This window comes from Meles meles, chromosome 6, assembly GCF_922984935.1.
Source record: "Meles meles chromosome 6, mMelMel3.1 paternal haplotype, whole genome shotgun sequence".
NCBI lineage: Eukaryota > Metazoa > Chordata > Mammalia > Carnivora > Mustelidae > Meles > Meles meles.
Genome location: NC_060071.1, coordinates 63,880,944 through 63,903,758, shown reverse-complemented (window position 1 = coordinate 63,903,758; position 22,815 = coordinate 63,880,944). Strand labels below are relative to the sequence as shown.

At 37.4% G+C, this 22,815-nt stretch overlaps 1 protein-coding gene across 1 annotated transcript in view; it reads right to left on the bottom strand.

Annotated features, from left to right (window-relative positions):
* BUB1B (BUB1 mitotic checkpoint serine/threonine kinase B) overlaps positions 1-21,541 on the bottom strand; it is a 49,643-nt gene extending 28,102 nt beyond the window's left edge. Inside the window, exons 1-5 of the mRNA XM_046009574.1 lie at positions 21,337-21,541; positions 18,038-18,184; positions 12,473-12,532; positions 11,515-11,659; positions 6,883-7,079 (exon numbers count right to left, since the gene is read on the bottom strand). Coding sequence (XP_045865530.1) covers positions 6,883-7,079; positions 11,515-11,659; positions 12,473-12,532; positions 18,038-18,184; positions 21,337-21,371 — 584 coding nt within the window. The 5' untranslated portion in view covers positions 21,372-21,541. The remainder of the gene's footprint in view (positions 1-6,882; positions 7,080-11,514; positions 11,660-12,472; positions 12,533-18,037; positions 18,185-21,336) is intronic.
* Positions 21,542-22,815: the final 1,274 nt, after the last annotated feature.

Genomic DNA, 22,815 nt, shown 5'->3' with positions numbered 1-22,815 from the left:
AAAGGGGACTCTGAGGGCCAACGAATGTGGGAAAGATACTGGAGAGGATGAGCTGAAGCAGGGGATCTCCTAATTCTCTGCATGAACTGGCACAAGCCCTGGACTCACTCCTGAGCTATGCATACAGAAGGCGGACCCAAAGCAGCACAGAAAAGGCTTTGAGAACTGAACTATGATATAACCATTGGCTAAGTCCTAGACTAACCACTGAGCAGCCTACACATGGGAGAGACCCAAAGGTCTTGAAAATTGAACTGCCAATGGAACCACCACTCACATGAAAAAGAACTTATGATATCTGAAGGTTGGTTGCCCGCTAAGACAAAAAGATCAGATTCCCCAGAGAATATTAACCAATAGGACTCAATCTAATAACATAGTAACGGGATAAATGTCCAGGGTATAATCCAAAATTACTTGACAGACAAAGAGCCAGGAAAATGTGATCAATTCTCAAAGCAAAAGGCAATCAACACATATCAAAATCAAGATGACCTAGGTGTTGGGAATTTCCAGACAGAAATTTAAAAGCAGCTATTATAACGACACTCCAAGAAATAAAGGCAAAGATCTCTAAAATGAATAGAGAGACAGAAGTTCTCAGCAGAGACACAAAAACTATAAAAAAGAATCAAATAGAAAATTTAGACCTGAAAGACACATTATCTGAAATAAAAAATTACTGGAAGAACTCAATATCAGAATGGAGATGGCTAAGGAAGAAGTAAATGAACCTAAGGAAAAATCAACAAAAATTAGCCACTCTGAAGAACAGGAAAAAGAAAGGTTAAAAAAGTAAAAACAAAAGCAAGGGCAGTGCCTGCATGGCTCAGTTGGTTAAGCATCTGCCTTCTGCTCAGGTCATGATCCCAGAGTCTCAGGATCAAGCCCCATGTTGGGCTCCTTGCTCAGCAGGGAGATTGTTTCTCCCTCTGCTTCTGCCTGCTGCTCCCCTGGTTGTGCTCTGACAAATAAATAAAAAAAATATCTTTTTTTTAAAAAAGTAAATTAAAAAAATAAAAACAAAAACAAAACAATAAAAAAGAGCTTCAAGGACCTATGGAATAATATCAAAAAGTCTAACATATGTGTAAATGAAGTCTCAGAAAAAGACATAAGTGCAGAAATAAATAATGGCTGAAAACTTATCAAATTTTGGGAAAGGCACACATTTACAAATTCAAAAAGCTCAGTAAACCCCAAATGGATTCAATGCAAAGGTAATCACACAGAGACATATCATAATCAAACTTCTGAATAATAATGCTAAAGAAAAAAATCTTAGGGGTGCCTGGGTAGCTCAGTCGGTTAAGTGTCTACTTCATCTCAGGTCATGATTCCAGGGTTCTGGGATCCAGTCCCATGTAGGGCTCTCTGCTCAGCGGGGAGTCTGCTTCTCCCTTTACCCCTCCACCCTGCTTGTGCACTCTCTCTCTGTCAAATAAATAAAATCTAAAAAAAAAAAAAAAAAAAAAAAATCTTAAATGCACCCAGAGAAAATCAACATATTACATATAGAGAAGGAACCATTCTCATCAGAAATCACAGAGTCCAGAAAACAGTACAACATCTTTAAAGTACTGAAAGAAAAGAACTGTTGAGGGGCACCTGGATGGCTCCGACGGTTAAGCAGCTGCCTTCAGCTCAGGTCATGATCCCAGGCTCCTGGGATCGAGCCCTGTGTCAGGCTCCCTGCTCATTGGGGAGTCCGCTTCTCCCTCTCCCTCTGCCCCTCCCCACCACTCATGCTCTCTCTCTCAAAGAAATAAAATTTAATATTTAAAAAAAAAAAACAAAAACAAAGAAAATAGAACTGTTGACCCAGAATTCTACATCCAGCGAAAATATCCTTTAGGAATGAGTATGAAATGAAGACATTCTCAGATGAAAAAAAACTAAGGGGGCGCCAGGGTGGCTCAGTGGGGTAAGCCTCTGCTTTTGGCTCAGGTCATTCCTGGGATCAAGCCCCACATCAGGCTCTCTGTTCAGCAGGGAGCCTGCTTCCCTTCCTCTCTCTCTGCCTACTTGTGATCTCTCTCTCTGTCAAATACATAAAATCTTAAAAAAAAAAAAAAAAAAAAGGAAGAAGAAGAAGAAGAAAAACTAAGGCAGTTTATTAGCCATAGGCTCACTCTAAATGAATGGCTAAACAAACCTCTTCAGGGAAATTATACCAAAGGAGAACTTGGGACTTCAGGAATGAAGAAAGAACAAAAATGATAAACACAAAAGACCATTTTCCTCCATAGTTCTTTAAATATGTAAGGCTGCTGAAAACAAAAATTGTAACATTGTCTGGTGGGGCTTTCAACATATATAGATGTAATACATCTATATATCCAAAACAGTAGGGAAGATCAAGGGACCTATATAGTTATAAAACTTCTGTATTTTCTTACTTGAAGTGGTAAAATATCAACTCTAAGTAGACCATGAAAGGTCAGGTATATTTATAATATACCCTAGACAAACACGAAAAAAATAGTAACAGACAAAAAAAGCCAATAAAATAAATTAAAATGAAATATTAAAAAATATTCAGACAATCCATAAGAAGGCAGGAAAGAGGCAAGAGAGGAACAAAATATATAGAACAAGTAGAGAACAAATAAAATAATAGATCTAAATCCAACACAATAATTAAAGTAAATGTTCTAAACACAACATTTAAAAAGATATTATGAGAGCTGATGAAAAAACAAGGCCCAACTATTCACTGTGTATAAGAAACCCACCTTACATATGAAGATATGGGATAAAAATGAAAGAAAATCCATACAAAAGCCTGCATCATGAATGTCTGCAGCAACAATATTTCATAATAGCCAAAAAAATGGATACAGCCTAATTGCTCATTAATTGATGAATGGATAAACACAATGTGGCATAGTAACTGAATGGCATATTACTGAGCAATAGAAAGGAATGAGATACTAGTATACGACAGTGTGTGTTCATCATTGATGAACATAGTATGACGAACCTTCAAAACAGTACGCTAAGTGAAAGAAGCCAGTCACAAAGACCACATAACGTAGGATTTCATTTATGTGCAAAGCCCAGAATGGGCAAATCTAGAGAGAGAAAGCAGATAAGCAATTGCCTGGAAGTGGATGAGTGGGGATGGGGAGCGACTGCTAATGAGTACAGGGTTCATTTCGGGGTGTTAAATATGTTCTAAAATTAGATAGTGGTGGTCACACAACTCTAAAACTGTTAAAAAAAAAAAAAAGAAAGGAAAAAGATATATCATATAAACAAAAGGAAGCCAGAGTGGCTGTACTAATACCAGACCAAGGAGACTTCAGAATGTGTATGAGCAGGGATAAAGATAGACATTGTATAATGATAGAGGGATCAATTCTAAATGTGTATGCTTCAGAATTTCAAAATATATAAAGCAAAACGAATGGGACTTAAGAGAAAAAAATAGACAAATTCATAATAAAAGGGACTTCAAAATTCTTCTCTCAGTAACTGATAGAACAAGTAGACAGAAAATCAGCAAGGAAACAGAAGACCAGAACAGACTATCCATCAACTTGGCCTACATAACATTTAAAAAACATTCTACCCCTGAACAGCAGAAAACACATATTTTTCAAGTGTCCATAGAATATTCACTGACAATAGAACATATTCTGGGCCATAAAACAAAACTTAATTAAAAAAAAACAACTGAAACCATACAAATGTTCCCTGACCTTAATGGAATTAAACTAGGAATCAGTAACAGAGAGACATCTGAAAAATCTCCAAACATTTCCCAATTAAATTAATACACTTCTAAATAACCCAAGTCAAAGAAACAACATATGTGAAATTAAAATATTTTGTGCTGAATGAAAATGAAAAATACAGTATTATATCAAAATTTGTGGAGTATAGGGCACATGGGTGGCTCAGTGGGTTAAGCCTCTGCCTTCGGCTCAGGTCATGATCTCAGCGTCCTGGGATCAAGTCCCACATCGGGCTCTCTGCCTGCCTCTCTGACTACTTGTGATTTCTCTCTCTGTGTGTCAAATAAATAAATAAAATCTTTAAAAAAAAAATGTGGAGTATAGCTAAAGCAGTGTTAAGAAAGAAATTTTTATATTAGATAAGAAAGATCTAGAATTAGTGAAACAGGTTATCACCTTAAACTAGAAAAAGAGCAAGTTAAACTTAAAGCAAATACAAAGAAGGAAATAATAATAATAAAAAAAAATTTAAAAAGAAGAAAATAATAAAGAGCAGAAATTAATAAAAATAAGAAAAAATCAGTTAAGAAAAAGCAATGAAACCCAAAGCTGGTTCTCTAAAAAGATCGATAAAATTAAGGCGCCTGAGTGGCACAGTCGTTAAGCGTCTGCCTTCAGCTCAGGTCATGATCCCAGGGTTGTGGGGTCGAGTCCCACACCTGGCTCCCTGCTCAGCCAGAAGCCTGCTTCTCCCTCTCCCACTCCCTCTGCTTGTGTTCCCTCTCTCACTGTGTCTTTATCAAATAAATAAATAAAATCTTAAAAAAAAAAAGATCAATAAAATCAATAAACTTTTAGCTAGACTGAGGGGAAAAAAGAGAAAACACAAATTATGAATATCAGGAATGAAACAGGAGAGATATCTATATAACATACAGACATTAATAGGAAAACAAACACTATAAACAACTCTATGCTCCTAAAGTCATAGATGAAATGAGTCAATTCCACAAAAGACAAATACTACAAAAGCTTACTCAAAAGAAATCAAAGATCTAAATAAATGGAGAAATATACCAAATTTATGCACAATACTAATCAAAATCCCAGAAGCTAATTCTAAAACTTTTACAGAAAGTCAAAGGAACTAGAAGAGCTAAAAAGAACAAAGTTAGAGGTCTCCTATTTACCTGATTTCTAGACTTACTGTAAAGCTACAGTGATCTAGATATTGTGGTATGCACTAATTAACAGATATACAGATCAGAACAGAATAACAGAAAGAAACCTACACAAATGCGGTTTTTTATGTCAAATATGATTTTTGGCAAAGTTGCAAAGTCAGTTCAATGAAGAAAATCTTTTCAACAAGTGGTACAAGAACAAATGGAGGTTTGTATGCAAAAAACAAAACAAAACAAAAACAAAACCTTGATCAATACTTTCTACAAAAATTAACTCAAAATGGATCAGAGATCTAAATATAAAAGTAAAACTATAAAGACTTGAAGATTGGGGCACCTGGGTGGATCAGTTGATTGGGCATCCAGCTCTTGGGTTTAACTCAGATCGTGATCTCATGGGTCATGGGACTGAGCCCCAAAACAAGCTCCGTGCTCAGTGGGGAGTCTGCTTAAAGATTCTCTCCCTCTGCCCCTACCCATACTTGTGGGATCTCTCTCTCTAAAGTAAATAAATAAATCTTTTTTTAATTAAACATAGAAACATAGAAATACCATATAATCCAATAATTCCACTATTAGCTATCTACCCAAAAAAACCCAAAAACACTAATTCAAAAAGATATATGCACACCTATGTTTACTGCAGCATTATTTACAACAGCTAAGATATAGAAGCAACCTAAGTGTCTCTCAATAGACAGATAAGAAAGATATTGTGCGCATATGTGTGTGCGTGTACACACACACACACACACGTGCAACATGAATGTACCTAGAGCATATTATGCTAAATGAAATAAGTCAGACTTAAACAAACAAAAAGCAGAATAAGACCTATAAATACAAAGAACAAACTGTTAGTTGCCAGAGGGGGACAGGAGTGGGTGGGCTAGACAAAAGGATGAAAAAGAGAACAAGGGGCGCCTGGGTGGCTCAGTGGGTTAAAGCCTCTGCCTTCGGCCCAGGTCATGGTCCCAGGGTCCTGGGATCGAGCCCCGCATCAGGATCTCTGCTCAGTGGGGAGCCTGCTTCCTCCTCTCTCTCTCTCTGGCTGCCTCTCTGCCTCCTTGTAATCTCTCTCTGTCAAATAAATAAATAAATAAATCTTAAAAAAAAAAAAAAAAAAGAGAACAAGACACAGACTTCCAGTTATGGAATGAATAAGTCATGGGAATAAAAGCATAAGAATAATAGCATAAGAAATAAAGTCAGTGATACTGTAAGGGTTTTGTATGGTGACAGCTGGGAACTACAATTGTGATGAGCACAGCATAATTTATCAACTTGTCCAATCCCTATACTATACACCTGAAACTAATGCAATGTTGTGTATCAACTCTACTCAAATTTTTTTTTTCTTGAAATTTCAAGATGAAACATAGGAGAAACTGTTGGCAACCTTTCACTACACAGAGTTCTCATGATCCATACAAAAGTAAGTTAGACTTCTGTGAAATTAAAAAATTTTGTTCTATAAACACACTATTAATAGAACAAATAGACCATAGTGAAACTGGGAGAAGATTTACAAGTCACATACCTGACAAAAGACTTGAATTCAGAATATCCATCTTTAAAGCAGAATCAATTTAACAACCAAAATGCATTATGCTAAATGGAAGCAGTCAGATTCAAAAAGCTATAGTGAATGATGCCATTTATGTGATATTATGGAAAAGGCAAAACTATAGGGCTGGAGAATAGGATCGGTGGTTGCCAGGGTTTGGGAATGAGAGTATGTGTTAAACTACAAAGGCAGAGAGTATAAGGAAATTCTAGGGCATGATGGAACTTGATCATGGTAATGGTTACAGGTCTCTATTCATTTGTGAAAACTTACAGAATTGTACAACAAAGAGTAGATTTTACTATATGTTAAATATAAATTGGTCTTTTAAAAAATTAGATAATAAACTAGGAAACTTGCCAATTTATGGAGAACATTTTATTCAGATGCAAAACCAATGATTTATATCTATTAGTTTTAAAGAGTAAAGACAAGCTGCAGAGAAGTTTACCGGTGCTGTGACTGTAGTCGTTCCAGTGGTTCTGCCTTCTGTTGAATTCCTTCCTGAAATATCTTATCTGCCTTCTTAAAGTTTTCTCTAGCTTCATATTCTTCAGCCCATGAGATATAGAACTGAGCAAGTGAAACACCAATCCCTTGGCTGTGTAAATAATTGTACATATCCAGAGGCTCATTGCATAAATGTCCCTGTAACAAATTAAAAGCATTAACAATTAGCCAATTTCTATTTACTTACTTTTATGTGCCAGAAAATCACTGGAGTTTTATGTAGTTTCTGCATTGAAAAAATATTTATCTGTTATAATATGTTATAAGGACTCTACTGGGAAGACTTAAATAGTAGACAAAAGAAATTAATTTATAAGAAAAGGGATGAGAGGGGCGCCTGGGTGGCTCAGTGGATTAAGCCGCTGCCTTCGGCTCAGGTCATGATCTCAGGGTCCTGGGATCGAGCCCCGCATCGGGCTCTCTGCTCCGCAGGGAGCCTGCTTCCTCCTCTCTCTCTGCCTGCCTCTCTGCCTACTTGTGATCTCTCTCTCTGTCAAATAAGTAAATAAAATCTTTAAAAAAAAAAAAAAGAAAAGAAAAGGGATGAGAATGAGAGACCTCAAGAAAGTATGACATTTGAGTGTGGCGTTGAAGGAGGAATAGACATATCTGGTAGAGAATGGGAAAGGAAGGACATTCTAGACAGAGAAAATGGTATAAGCAAAGATAGAGACTTAAAGTTTGTAGGGATGCAGACAAGATAGGAGCTTAGAAAAAAGGGTGTAACAGGTCTTAAATATTAAGATAATTTTAAATCTACCTGATAGTGAATGTATGTGTGTTTGGTGGGAGAGTTGTAAGCAAGGGAATGACATGGTCAAATCTGTATTTTAGGAGGGTCTTATAAGACCAGATATAATGTAGATAATTCTAGTAGTAAGAAGGTAGGGGAATGGCTCAATAAAAATCCCACATCATTAACGGTTCGACACATATTTTTTCTTAAGGAAAAAAAGAACATATATCATTTTACATAGGTAAAGGGGTTTTTATCATTTTATAAAGTTTTAATCACAAGAAAATTTGCTTTTATTCCACTTAATAGTCCATCATTCATTTTTCCATGTTGCTGCTTATTCGTTATTTTTAGATAAGTAAAAAATATTCGACCCAGAAATCTTCCATCATTTAGCCACTCCCTATTTTTTGGATAGACAGCTTCTACTTTGCCCAATTACAATAATTTCTATAACAAATATCTTTATGCACACAACATTCCATGTTTCATATTACTCCCTTAAATAAATTCCTAGAAGTAGAACTATGTTAAACAGTAACAAATTGCCCTTTTATTAAAAGATTTTTATTTATATATTTATTTGACAGAGAGAGAGAGAGAAAGAGCATGAGCAGGGGGAGCAGCAGAGGGCAGAGGGAGAAGCAGACTCCCCATGGAGCAAGGAGCCTGATGCGGGGCTCGATCGCAGGACCCTGGGATCAAGACCTGAGCCTAAGGCAGATGCCTAATGGAATGAATCACCCTAAATCACCCTAAAAAGCAACAACTTGCTTTCTAAGAGTGTTGTACAAATTTAAAATGCTAGTACTTATTCCCAAATACTAATTTCACAGAAAAAAACTAATTTTAATTTCATACAAAAATGGCATTTCAGTGTTCTAATTAGGAGTTTTTATACCACAAAGGAGGCTAACATTTTCTCCTATTTATTTACTAGATATATTTTCTCTCATCTCTATCTGTTCCTGATGGTCTAGCCTAAGTTAAGTCCTCCTTGTATGTATTCTCTCCTACACAACTCAATACTTTCCTGCTTTCTCTTTTGTGACAATTAAATGCTTAACATCTGTCTTTCCCAATAAAGTAAGCTCCACAAAGGCACAAAATATTACTATCCACTATATCCCAATCCCTAGCCAGGGTCTGGTAAAAAACTGAATAAATGAAATGCTCCATTTCTATCTTTAACAAAAACAAATAGCATTTTATAGTTTAATTGTATAGTAATTCAATAAATGGAGTTTTCTGCTTATCCAAATGAGTGATGTTTTCCCCTTTGTGACTGCAATTCAAGCAAAGTTCTAATTCTGAACATGTTATCAGTATCAGATCCAGTCCTCGACATCTGTTACTATATAAATAAAGGTTAACATTGACTGCACTTGTTAATGGCTTTCTAAGTAGCTCTGGTTCAACCTGAAAAAGCCAAAAAAGATAGGTTATTCTAGAGTGCTGAATGAGATTACTTAAGAAATAACACAAATAAAAAGACAACATGGTTAGATTAATATATCCAAGAGTTAAACAAATCTTTCTGGTAATCCCTAACAAGCCAACTAAAACAATTTTATACTTTTAACTAAAAATCCTGGATACTGCCTAAGAACAATTTTTTCCTTAGCTAGATTGTAGTCACCCCTTACAAAAATAATTCTTAGAGAAATTTTTCTGCAAAGCAAAGAACGTAGTGTGAGGAAGCCAACTGTTACTCCTCTTGACCATTACATAAAGAAAAAAACGCCCAGCAAAATAGTTCATTATGCACTCTGTTAACCATCTACGAAGTTCAGATTATTGCTGATCATTCTAGGGCTGATCATTTGACTATGAGGGTTGTCTAGAACAGCGCTTCTCAGACTGCTCATGGGAAAGGGGCTAGTTTTGGTGTGTGAGAGTTTCAAGTTTCCATTCCATTGTTGAATGTTTTTTTTTTTTTTAAGATTTTATTTATTTATTTGACAGACAGAGATCACAAGTAGGCAGAGAGAGGGGAAAGCAGGCTCCCCGTTGAGCAGAGAGCCCAATGTGGGGGCTCGATCCCAGGACCCTGAGATCATGACCTGAGCCGAAGGCAGAGGCTTAACCCACTGAGCCACCCATGCACCCTGTTGACTGGTATTTTTTTTTTCTATTGTTGATCAGTATTTTTTAAAAAATACAATAAAAATAAATTACTAGAAATACAATGATGTGTTTGGATGTTGTGGGAAAGTCAAATTTGTTAACAAAACTTAACAAAACTTCTAAATGTTTGCTCTGAACTCTTATATTTACGCTGAATAGTCTGCAGACCATTCTTCCAGTAGTTTTGGTCTAGACTGTGCTTTTTATGTTATAATAACATCACTATTCTTCAATACCAGCCCCAGGTCAGCATTTGTGAACAGCAAAATTATTCCAATTAATTTTTACTTTCAGTAGTTCCAACTAAATATAATCATAGAATCCCGAGATAACAAGTTACTTTATCTAGTCCAAACTTTAGGTAAATCACATTTAAGAACATTATTTAGGATAAGAATATTATGTAGGATGGAATGAAGAAAAAAATCTATTTGTAAGCTACCAGGGACCATAGTCTTCATGCTAACAAATCTGTTTAGCATTCCTTGGGTACCATCCTTTGACATAAACTCTTGTCACTAATGCTCCAAAGATAGTTTTTCCAACTTGTCAATAATGATGCCAAGATATGTCAAATGTCCTATGGAAACCAAGATAGCTTATGCCTTCAGGACTCACCTAATTCCCTTTATTAATGATATTTGAGGTTTAAGATAAGGTCTCAAGAGATATATTTTAGCCAAAAATTTTATCAATTTCAAATGTCAATATTTTATATTATAATGGCTGTTGTAAATATTCTATTATTTAGAATTATTTAAAATATTATGTAATTATCTATTTTATTGTTTTATTTTTAATAAAAATAATTTATTTTTATAAGTATCCAGTTATCCATTATCTAATTATCTATTTTTTTAATTTCTTTTCAGCATAACAGAATTCATTGTTTTTACACCACACCCAGTGCTCCATGCAATGCGTGCCCTCTATAATACCCACCACCTAGCTCCCCCAACCTCCCACTCCCCACCCCTTCAAAACCCTCACATCTAATTATCTATTATCTAACATTCTATTCTAAATATTTATCACTTACTTTATCTTTCTTTTCTCTCTCTCTTTTTTTTAATCACTTACTTTTTCTAATCTCTTTTAGGATAAAGGCAATGAAATTAATACCTAAGAAATTCTGGTCATTATCTTATTTGAAGATATTTTCATTAAAAAAAGCCTCAAGCAAAAAAAAAAAAAAGCCTCAAGCATATTCTAGAAATAAAAGAACTACATGTCAAAAGAGACAGTATAAAGTGGACAGGCAGATATTTTTAGATGCAGCAATATACTACATAAAAAACACTATCTTTTCATGGTATTGATTCTCAGAAAGGGGACAATGGGATGCCAGAATCACCTGTAAAAACTTTTACTAACAATCATACTACTGCCATGTGTTGGATCCTACAGATCCTCTCCCAGTACAGTTTCATGGCCCGGTTATATTTCAAATAAATAATCCACTCCCATGAGGAGGTATACAGGCCTTATGATCACTTTTAAAGGGGTAAAAAAACCCAACTTCCATTAAAATCCATCTTTAAATAGAGCCAATTTGACAAATATTGAGTATGTATTAATTGTTTAGTTTAGTACCTACTAAATAGCTCAGGTTTTGCCTTTTTTTTTTTTTTTTTGGTATGTACCAGAAAGCTCTAGAGAAAATCACCTGGCGTAATACTTTAAACTCAAACAGACTTGAGAAGGACTTACCAATTTGAGCCAGAGACTAAGAAATCGTGGATCGTTATAGTATCGTTTTTCTCCTTGTAGTGCTTCAACAGCTCTTTCTAATAATGTTGACATATTACTCTCTTTCCCCCCCTGAGGATAGTTCTGCTCTGTCCAGTTAATATACCTGAATGGAAAAGAAAAATTTTATTGATTGATGATTGATTTTTAAAGATTTTATTTGAGAGAGTGAGCAAGAGAAAGAGCAGGGGGAGAGGGAGAAGCAGACTTCCCACTGGGCAGGGAGCTAGCCATGGGACTCAATCCTAGGACTCCGGGATCATGACCTGAGCTGAAGGCAGACACCCAACTGACTGAGCCACTTTTTGGGCAACCCAGGTGCTCAAAAAGAATTTTAAAGTTTAATGTGTACTTTTATTCTTGCACCAAGAACCATTCTTGACTTGCTTATGCAAAAATATCTAATTTGAAAGTATGTTTATTTAGAGGCCCTCAATGACATGTCCTAAGCCTATATTCCTTAAACTTTGCTAACATGTGCCTCCGGGAAATAATGGGTATGGGGATAAAAGGGTGTAGCTCTCAGTTGCACGTCACAAATTTGAAATTTCTTCAGTTATGAACACCTCAGGAAGAAACACTGTCTGTCTCTCTCAAAGATATCACTTTGGGGCCCCTGGGTGCCTCAGATGATTGGGCATCTGCCTTCAGCTCAGGTCATGATCCTGGGGTCCTGGGATTGAGTCCTGCATTGGGCTCCCTGCTCAGCAGGGAGATTGCTTCTCCTTCTCTCTGACTGCCTCTCTGACTCTGATCTCTGTCTGTCAAATAAATAAATAAAATCTTAAAAAAAAAAAGAGAGAGAGAGATCACTTTATACTCTGACACACTGCTCTGTACACCCTAATTTGAGAGGCATGGCCATAAGGACTCATCTGTTAAGTTTCTAGTGCCCTTGTTAAATAAAAAAAAGACGCACCTATCCCAAACATCCAGAGGGTCATTTCCAGTGTAAAACCGAATTTCAGATTCAAATGCCCTGAAATTTAAACGGAAAATGTTAGCATTAGCAAAATAAATAAATCGCCAAATAAAGAAGCATCATCTCCATTTTTAATCATTTTTTAAGTGTTTAGCATCAATCCAAATAACTGCACTGGAGCTTGAGGTTTTGTTAAACAGGAAGAAAATAGAAATAATCAAGATTTTGCCTGATAATATAACAGGAAGGACAAAACATGGGGAAATTAGATAAACAAATTCCAAAATAACATACAGAAAAACAGAATTACACAGCAGTTTAGAGCTCTGGAAAAAAAACTCCCTAGGTTCAAATTAGCAGCTCTACTAATCAACACGGTGACATTACACAACCAGTTCAAATGGTTTTCAGTCTCCTCATCTGTAAATTGGGAATAAAAATAAAGAAGTCCCCCCTTTATCTGCAGGGAGATAATTTCCAAGATCCCCAATGGATACCTGAATTTGAGGATATTTCTTAAACCTATATGTACTATGTTTTATTCCTGTACATACACACCTATGATAAACTTTAATTTACATATTAGGCATAGCAAGGGATTTACAACAGTAACAAAATAGAAAAATTGTAACAACATACTATAGTAAGAGTTATGTGAATGTGGTCTCTCTCTATCTTATTGTACTGTACTCATCTTTCATCTTTTTCTTGTGATGATGATAAAATGCCTACATGATGAGATGAAGTGAGGTGAATGATGTAGACATTCTAGCACAGAGTTAGACTACTACTGACGTCCTGATGATATGTCAGAAGGACTATCATCTGCTCCTGGACCACAGGTGACAGCAGGTAAATGAAATTGAGGAAAGTGAAACCACAGATCAGGCAGGACTACTGTAGTACCTATCTAATTTACTAGGTTGATTACTCTTATTATAAAGTGTTTAGACATAATAAGTACTCCATAAATGATAGGAGGTACTGGGCAATAAACAATTTACATTAATAGAAATTAATAAAGTAAAATTAAAATAAAAAATTAATAAAAACTGTATAAAGGGTTATATCTGATACAAAGAACTATACAATAATTACTGATGCAAAGGAATCTATAATAAGAAAGACAAAGTATACAAAGGGAAAATTAACTAACAATACAAAGCAAGATAGTGTATCACAGTTGCCAAGAATGGATCATAAAGGCTTTGATAAGTCAAAAGGAGGTATCACAGAAGCAGCAACAGAAGGTGGGACTCTGAAGGAACCATAAAATTTGGAAGAAAAAAAAAAAAAAAAAAAAAAAAAAAAAGATTTTTCCAAGATTTCCAAGAAATCAATGTTGAATAAAGTTGTAAAAGTGGGAGAGTTACTAACACTAGCTCCTGATACTAACTGTGTCAGGAATAAATGGAGATAGGCATAGTAAGGGATTAACCTTACTATGATACACATACAAACACACAACCATGGTCCAGGAGCAAAAGATCTTCCTTCTGACATATTTTCAGGAGTTCAGTAGTAGTCTAACACTACGTTAGAATGTCTACTGGAGAAGAAGGGCATGTTTTAAATGTAAATTTAAAGACTTGGGGTGCCTGGCTGGCTCAGTCTGTGGAGCATGCATCTCTTTATTTCAGGGTTGTGAGTTCAAGCTCCACGCTGGGCAGAGAGATTACTTAAAAGAAATAAAACTAAACTAAAAGACTTTGGATTCCATCTGCTCAAGCCACTACTGGTTCTTTAATTGGAGAGTATCTTGAATATGTTAAGTAAAGATTTAAAAAGATCAATTAAGTAACATTTTAAGAATAAAAGAAATTAGAAAAGGAACCAACATTATGAAGTTAATATGATTTAGGTATGAGATAATGAGGCCATTACCTGCAGAAATGGTGGAAAACTAAAATCTAAGACACTACTATAAAAATCAACAGTCCTCAGGGCGCCTGGGTGGCTCAGTGGGTTAAAGCCTCCACCTTTGGCTCAGGTCATGATCTCAGAGTCCTGGGATCCAGCCCTGCATCGGGCTCTCTGCTTGGCAGGGAGCCTGCTTCCCTTCCCCTCTCTCTGCCTGCCTCTCTGCCTACTTGTGATCTCTGTCAAATAAATAAATAAAATCTTAAAAAAAAAAAATCAGCAGTCCTCCAAATGTATCTAAAGATGAAATAAAATCCAAACAAAATCTCACACGACTCTTTTCTAGAAACTAACAGGATGATTTTAATATTTGTTTGGAAAAGCAAAGGACCAAAAATAGCCAAAATCATTCTGAAAAAAAAAAAAAAAACAAAAAAAAAAACAAAAAAAACAAGAGTTGGAGAACTCACTTTGCCTGAAGTCAAGATTTAGTATATAAAGCTAATCAAGACAATGTGTAATTGGCGAAAGGATGAGCAATTAGATCAATGAAACAGAATAGAGAAGCCAGAAATAACCACACATACACAATCAAATATTTTTTTTTCACAAGAGAATTTTCATAAAGCAATTCAGTGGGGGAAAAGAAAATAGTCTCTTCAACAAGTGGAGGCAGGACAACTAGAAATCCTTATGGGGGGTGGGGGAAGAACATTTACCCCAGTCTTACACTATACACAAGGATAAATTTAAGATGAATCATAGAATGAAACAAAAAAAGCTAAACAATAGAGCTACCAGAAGAAAACACAGGAGAATATCTTTGAAACTTTGGATCTTTGCAAAGATCTAAAGACAGAAAAAGCACTAACCATAAAAAAAAAAACAAAAAAAAATAGTAATTCATTAAACTTCATCAAAATGAAAAACTTCTGCTTATCAAAAAGCACCACCAAGAAAATGTTTGTAACACATTATTTGATAAAGGTCTTATAAACAGACTATATAAGATCTCTTGCAATCCAATTTTAAAATTGGGCAAAATGTCTGAATATACCACAGAAGAAGTTATATAAAAGGCCAATAACCATGTGAAAAAGTGCTCACCATCATTAGTCACCAGGGAAATGACAAGTAAAATCATAATGAGATACTATTACATACCCACCAAAATGGCTAAAATGAAAAAAGACTGACACCATGAAATACTGAAGTGGATTTGGAGCAAGCAAACTCTCATACATTGCTGACAGAAGTGTAAAATGTTATCATCTCTTTGGAAAATTGCCAGTTCCTTAAAAAGTTAAACACACATTTATTCTTTGACTCATCAGTTCTGTTCTAAGAGAAATGAAAATGTCCACAAAAATCCTTGTACAAGAATGTCTATAGCGGCTTTATTTATGAAGCGCAAAACTGTAAAGAATCTAATGTCCATCAACTGATAAATGGACCGACAAATGTGAATATAGCTCAGTAATAAAAAAGAATAATCTACTGATCACGCAACATGAAAGGCCTAATAAAACAGGCTGAGTGTTATATAAGCTTCTAGAATAAGCAAAAGTAACCTATGATGATAGATATCTGATCACTGATCGCTTCATGAGGGCGGAGGAAAACACTGATTGGGAATGGGCATGAGAGAACTTCTGGAGGTAATAAAAATGTTCTGCGTCTTGAAATGCATGTTAAAACTGATTAAATGGTACACTTAAAAATCTGATCATTTCATAGCATGTAAATTATACTTTAAGAAAAAAAAATCCCCCGGGGCGCCTGGGTGGCTCAGTGGGTTAAAGCCTCTGCCTTTAGCTTGGGTCATGATCCCAGAATCCTGGGATCGAGCCCCGCATCGGGCTCTCTACTTGGCAGGGAGCCTGCTTCCTCCTCTCTCTCTCTCTGCCTGCCTCTCTCCCTACTTGTGATCTCTATCTGTCAAATAAATAAATAAAAAATCTTTAAAAAAAAAAAAGAAAAAGAAAAAAAATCCCCGACCTTAGTAACTGACTAAATAAAATTAGGATGAGAGGGCAATGAGTAAAATCATTCAAGTGAGTTTTGGCACCATTAACCAAAATGGAAAATTCATCTATGAGAGACGAGATTCAGTATTTAATAACACTAGTGATTATATGTTACAGGTAGATAAAAAGACATTTAGAATGCAAATAAGAGACGTAAATAGTAGTTCAACAAGCCTGAAAAACGTGAATTTGTAAGGACACAGAGCAATGAACAGATGACTTAGGTAAAATGCAGTAGGAAGCCAGTAAGAAAAAGGAAGTTTAGAGAAGTAGAAACACTAGTACAGTGTCACAGAAACCAGGAGAGGAGTTAAGAAGAGAACACCACTGTCTCTGAAATAAAACTTAATGCTTTTAAATATCCAATAAGATGAATGAGAATATTCATTACTATATAGCCCAAAGTTTTGAAATTGCCTATGACAGTGAAATTATTTTGTCAGAGATTAAACTGATACTTCAGTTCGCTTTTGAAAAAAAGTATATTTATCAAAACTGTATTAATCAGAGGAAAGGAAGTTCCATAGGTCCATTTGAGTAAGGTTTTGTACAGTTGACCCCTGAACAACATGGGTTTGAACCATACGGGTCTACTTATACATGGATTTTTTTTTCAAGAAAATAGTGTACAGTACCATAAGTATATTTTCTCTTTATGATTTTCTTTTCTCTAGCTGACTTTATTGTAAGAATACAGTCTATGATACATATAACATACAAAATATGTGTTAACTATTTGTTATTGGTAAGGTTTCCAGTCAACAGTAGGCTTTTAATAGTTAAGTTTTTGGGGAGTCAAAAGTTACATGTGGATGTTCTACTGTATGGGGGTAGGGCCACTAATCCCTGTGTTGTTCAAGGGCCAAGTGTAGTATTTTTCAGCTTTTCTTTTTTCAGACTTCATTAAATCATTCATGAGAAACTGTCTAGTATAAATTTAATTTCTCTCAGGTTTATATTTTCTTTGGAGATCACTATTTCTTTTTGCCATACTCTCAAAAATGCTTTCCTGGAAAGTTAAAAATTGAATGCATATACAAGATAGAAGATTTCAGAGGCGCCTGGGTGGCTCAGTGGGTTAAAGCCTCTGCCTTCAGCTCAGGTCATGATCCCAGGGTCCTGGGATTGAGCCCCACATCGGGCTCTCTGCTCGGCAGGAACCTGCTTCCCCCTCTCTCTCTGCCTGCCTCTCTGCCTACTTGTGATCTCTGTCTGTCTAAATAAATAAAATCTTAAAAAAAAAAAAAAAAAAGATAGAAGATTTCACTCTCCCTCAGTACTCAGAATCCAAGGAAGCAATTTCTTTTAACTGATTACTATTCAAGAGTTAATTCTATTTAGGGATCCAGCATGAATAACACTTTTGATAAATATTGTTTAATATGATACTTACTTTCCTTTGTTTCTCACTGTTCTGTATAAGATCTATTTCTATTGATACAAGAGTTTAACTGATCCATAATTAAATGAAATCCTATAGCTCTTGTTCTTAATCATACTCGAGGAGATCTTTAAGTAGCTGTTGTGTGATGAAAAAGCAGGTGGGGAACAGATTCTCACACTATCAAATTTTGAAAAGTACTTCTTAATGCCAGTCTGCATGGATCCACATCTACATTACCAACCACAGTTGGAGATGAATGATGACAGGTTCACCCCCCACCATTCTACACACCGTTTCTGTTGCTGAAGAGTAGTGTTAGAGGCAGATTCTTGCTGTGCCAATGCTCCCTGAAGTGTGGACATGATCCGCCCCTGCCGTAATGGTTGGACATTTTCTTTACTCAGTTCCCACTCATCTCCCTCCAAGGACATGGCTTCACTGTGAAGAGAAATGAAAGTAAGTTTCATACTTACATGTATATATAAATTATTACAAATGTTTTCAAATAAGTGATTATTCATGATCTTTGGGCTGAATATGGTGGGCTGGCACATTAGTAGTGTTCTTATACTCCTAAGTGTCTGAGCCTTTCTGTAACCTGGTTTCCAAGTTTATGGCTGTAGTATTGCCTAACAGAAGAGAGAATGTAACTACGGTACTGAGGACAGTTATAAGAATAAAGTTTAAGGAAGAAAAGAAGGAGAAAAATTACAAATTTGGCAAAGTAGATAAAAAGCAGTTCTATGCTTACCACTAAATGCATCATCTCATTTAGTTTAAATTAGCAAACAGGGGCACCTGGGTGGCTCAGTCGGTTAAGCATCTGACTCTTGATTTCAGCTCAGAGTCGTGGGATTGAGCCCCACGTTGGGCTCTGTGCTCAATATGGAGTCTGCTTATCCCTCTCCCTCTGCTCCTCCCTTTGCTTGTGTGTGCTTTCTCTCTCTCTTAGGCTCAAATAAATATATAAATAAATAAAATCATTAAAAAAAAATTAGCAGTTTGTCAGACCAACATGTCATGTTTCAATTGATGACAGAAAACTGAAGTTTATATGTATATACAGGTAGCCCAGAGCACAAGCAGACAAAAATACAATTTACTGGTTACAACTGCCCCCAGCCTGTGGATGGGGAAATTCCCACAAGTTTTTTGGAGGCAATCGCCATATGGGGTATGTGCTCTGAACTTCAGAGCTCTGCCACTATCAGACAAAAGCTTACTTCTGGCTGAGAGACATCATCTCTGGGTTTAAAACAGAGAAATAGATAGGCACTAATCTTCAAAATAAAGTGAAAGTTACATGTGACCTTAGTTTAGATGAGAGCTGAAAACTCTCAAGAAGGTTCACGATAAGTGATTAATAATTTAGGTTGTAACTACTCACGTCTTTTTAACTATATTGTGTGAATCTTATAAATGTAAGGGCCTTGTCATTTATTTTTACAGCCTCATGGTCTAATATAGATTCTGTCTCTAGGAAGCACTGAATAAATGTTTGCTGAGTTCATCTGAATTTCTTTTCTTAATCTTGAAATACCAATTAAACTACCTCACCTAATGTCCCAAATTGAGCTGGGACTGCTCCCCTCCCTCCTTGCTTCTCTTGTCTCCTTCCAGACCTGCTCCTCCCAGAGTTCCTTCATCTCAAATAAATGGCAATTTCATTTTTCCAGTTGCTCAAGCCAAAAATCTCAGTGCCAACCTTGACACCCCTCTCCTTATCCCCCACTTCCAGTTACCTGGAAAATCCTGCTGGCTCTACCTTCAAAACAGATTCAGAAATCAACCTTCTATCATCTCCATTGCTTCTAGTCTGGCTCAAGCTACCATCTTCCCTTGCCTGGATTATTTCAGTAACCTCATAACAGCTTTCATCCTCTTCTGCCTTAGTCTTTTCAACACTGCAGCTAGTGATCCTATTGAAACTAATATCAGATCCTATCTTTCCTCTGCTCAAAACCTTCCACTGACTTTTGAACCAGAGTAAAAGCCAAGTCCTTCCAATCTTTGCATCCTCACCTCTACCTCATCCTTCACTTCCTTTTGCTCTTCTGGTTCACTTGACTCCAACTACTTGCCAGATGCAGCTCCCTCCCCCAACCCTCACCCTTCAAATCTCTGTACTTCCCCCAGATATGTGCTTGACTGACTCTTGAGTTTCCTTCAAGTCTTTTTTTTTTTTTTTTAAGATTTTATTTATTTGAGAGAGAGAGAGAAGAAGCAGGGGGACCAGCAGAGGGAGAGGGAGAAGCAGACTCCATGGTGAGCAGGGAGTCCAACTCAGGGCAGTTTCCTTCAAGTCTTGACACAAAAGACACCTTCTCTGTGAGGCCCCCTGTTCAAAAATATCTAAAATTGCATCAATACCCCTAATCCCCACTGTTTTAGTTCTTTTCGTACTGACCATCTAACTTAAGTTTATTGATCTCATTTATTGTCTGCTGCACCCACCCTCACCCCACCCCAGAACTTAAATTTCACAAGGGTAGGGATTTTCGTGTCTTTTGTTTTTTTGCCATATTTAGTGCTTAGTAGGTAATCAATCAATATTTGTTGCATAATCTAAAGCGTTCTCCATATCGCATTTATCTAAGTATGGTGTACCCCATAATGAAAATGCATACTTCGGGGCACCTGAGTAGCTCAGTAGTTTAAGCATCTGACTTGGCTCAGGTCATGATCTCAGGGTGCTAGGGTGGAGCCCCACCTAGGGTGCCCCACTCAGCGAGGAGTCTGTTTGTCCCTCTGCCCCTCCCCCTGCTCATGCTCTATCTCTCTCTCTCTCAAATAAATAAATAAAATCTTTTTTAAAAATGCATACAGAATTCCAACCTAGAAGAACTGATATGTATTTATATAAGGAAAAGCAGCAAGCATGCAGAGAAGGGCTTTTTATATTTTTAATTATGCCATTGACATGGAAGCACCTACCATTTGGCACTGATTTGGAGGTAGTTACCTTACACATACTTTGAATTCATCAGCATTTTCCATATTTTTTTTGGAAAGATAACAGTGTGGTGATTTTATTTATAAGATTACAGTATGATTTTAATATTTAAGTAGCAATTTATTATATCTCTGCTATCCTTTTTTTATCTAGATTCAATTAACATACACAGTAATACTAGTTTCAGAGATAGAATTCAGGGATTCATCAGTTGCATATAACACCCAGTGCTCATTACCTCAAGTGCTCTCCTTAATGCCCATCACCCAGTTAGGGCCGTCCCCCACCCACCAGCATTTTCCACAGATCAAAGAGCTAGCAAATGGCTGAGCGGAGATACACAGACCACACTACAAATTCCAAGTTCTTTGTACATTGGGACCGCACAGTCTCCTTTGCTTTGAAGCTGGATGCAGCTGGGTTCTCCAGTGCCCTTACCCCAGTGAGGTCGATGATAACTAACCCTGTCTTCACCTCCAACACTTGCGCCCCCGACTCCAACAGGAAGGAGGCTCCAGCCAGGCCCACTCTTCTCCCGACCATGTTCCTCTGGACTGCACTGAGCGGAGCCTCTGTCACCTGCTACATTCTCGGGTCTCGCAGGCACAGTTCCCGGCAGCCTTTCTCCGGTACCTACCTCAGAGCACCCCCTTCCTTCTTCATCGCCGCCATCCTGCATTCCCGGTTCAAGCCCTCTTCCTGCCGCAGGCCTTTCTTCAGGGTCGCAGACCGCCTGGAATTCCTTCCGCAACCTGCCCTTAGAGGTAACAAAGCGACCAGAGGGACAAAAGTTTGCACCCGACTCCTTGGCAAACCAGCAACCTCAAACCCTCCAAGTTTCAAATTTAACGGTCCCGCGCGGCCGACGTGAATACGCCCCTCCGCCCTTCGTCCTCGCGTAGTTCTCTCCCAAAGAATTCTGGGGCTTGTAGTTTATCCCGGGTTTAGTCCGTGCAGTCGTGAGGCATAACGGGAGTTGCAGTTTCCGGGGAGTCCGTGGCTGCTCCGACTGCTCAGGTTGAGGCGGTGTAAATTCTCGGGAAGTGCTGTAAAGCAAGTCTCTGAGCAGAGCGAGGGACACTTTAAGCACCAGGATTTCTTTGATATTTTGAGCACAGAAAGATATCTTTGCGTCCTTTCGATTGGCTTGACTCTTCTTGGGTGGTTGGCCAGGCTGTGATCACCCCTTGCTGTCTGGCTCTAGTTGCTTACAGGTCTAAAGTTCTTGGGGCACCCCGACCCCGCTGTTTCCTGCCTAACTTTTGAATTCAGAAAAGCTAGACTCTAGTTCTGTGAAAATCGTACCAAGTGTGCAGCCTTCGGCAAAGCCATATAGTCTCTCTGACTTTCAGATTTCTCATCTATAATGTGATGTATTGCCTTTCTCTACTGCACAGTCCACAGGCAGAAAATACAGCTATGCCTCGCGTCCCAAGGTCTGGCGTGTTTTCATCTTCGGGATACCAGCCTCCATTGGCACTGCACTCTTAGTCCCAGTTCCAGTTTCCTGAGGAAGAAAATATGGTGGGCTCAGTTGTGGCCAGGGGAGCAGGGTCTTTTGAACAAAACCCAGTTAGGAGGGAGTCCTCCTCCTGAGAACTTGGGGGTGGGGAGAGGTGGCAGTTCCCAGAGAGGAGAGCTGGAAGTAGGTGTTCACTATCCCTTGCCTCTTGGTTTTCAGGTTTCTTCACCATTTTTTTTTAAGTTTTTATTTTTAAGTAATCTCTACACCCAACATGGGGCTCAAACGTAAAACCCCGAGTTGCAGGCTTTACCGACTAAGCCACCTGAGTGTCCTTCCACCATTTTCTCATACTATGTAAGCTCTTCTTTCTTCTACATCATCAGGATTCTTGATTGCAATGGAATGGGAATCCAACTCAAACTGACTTCCTCAGAAAAGGGAGTTTAGGGGCACCTGGGTGGCTCAGTTGGTTAAGCATCTGCTTTTGGCTCAGGTCATGATCCCCGGGGTTCTGGGATGGAGTCCCTCATCAGGCTCCATACTCTGTGAGGAGTTGCTTCTTCCTCTGCCTCTCCTTCTAACTGCCATTCCCCCTGCTTGTGCGCACTCACTCACGCTCTCTCTCTCTCTCTCTGTCAAATAAATAAAATC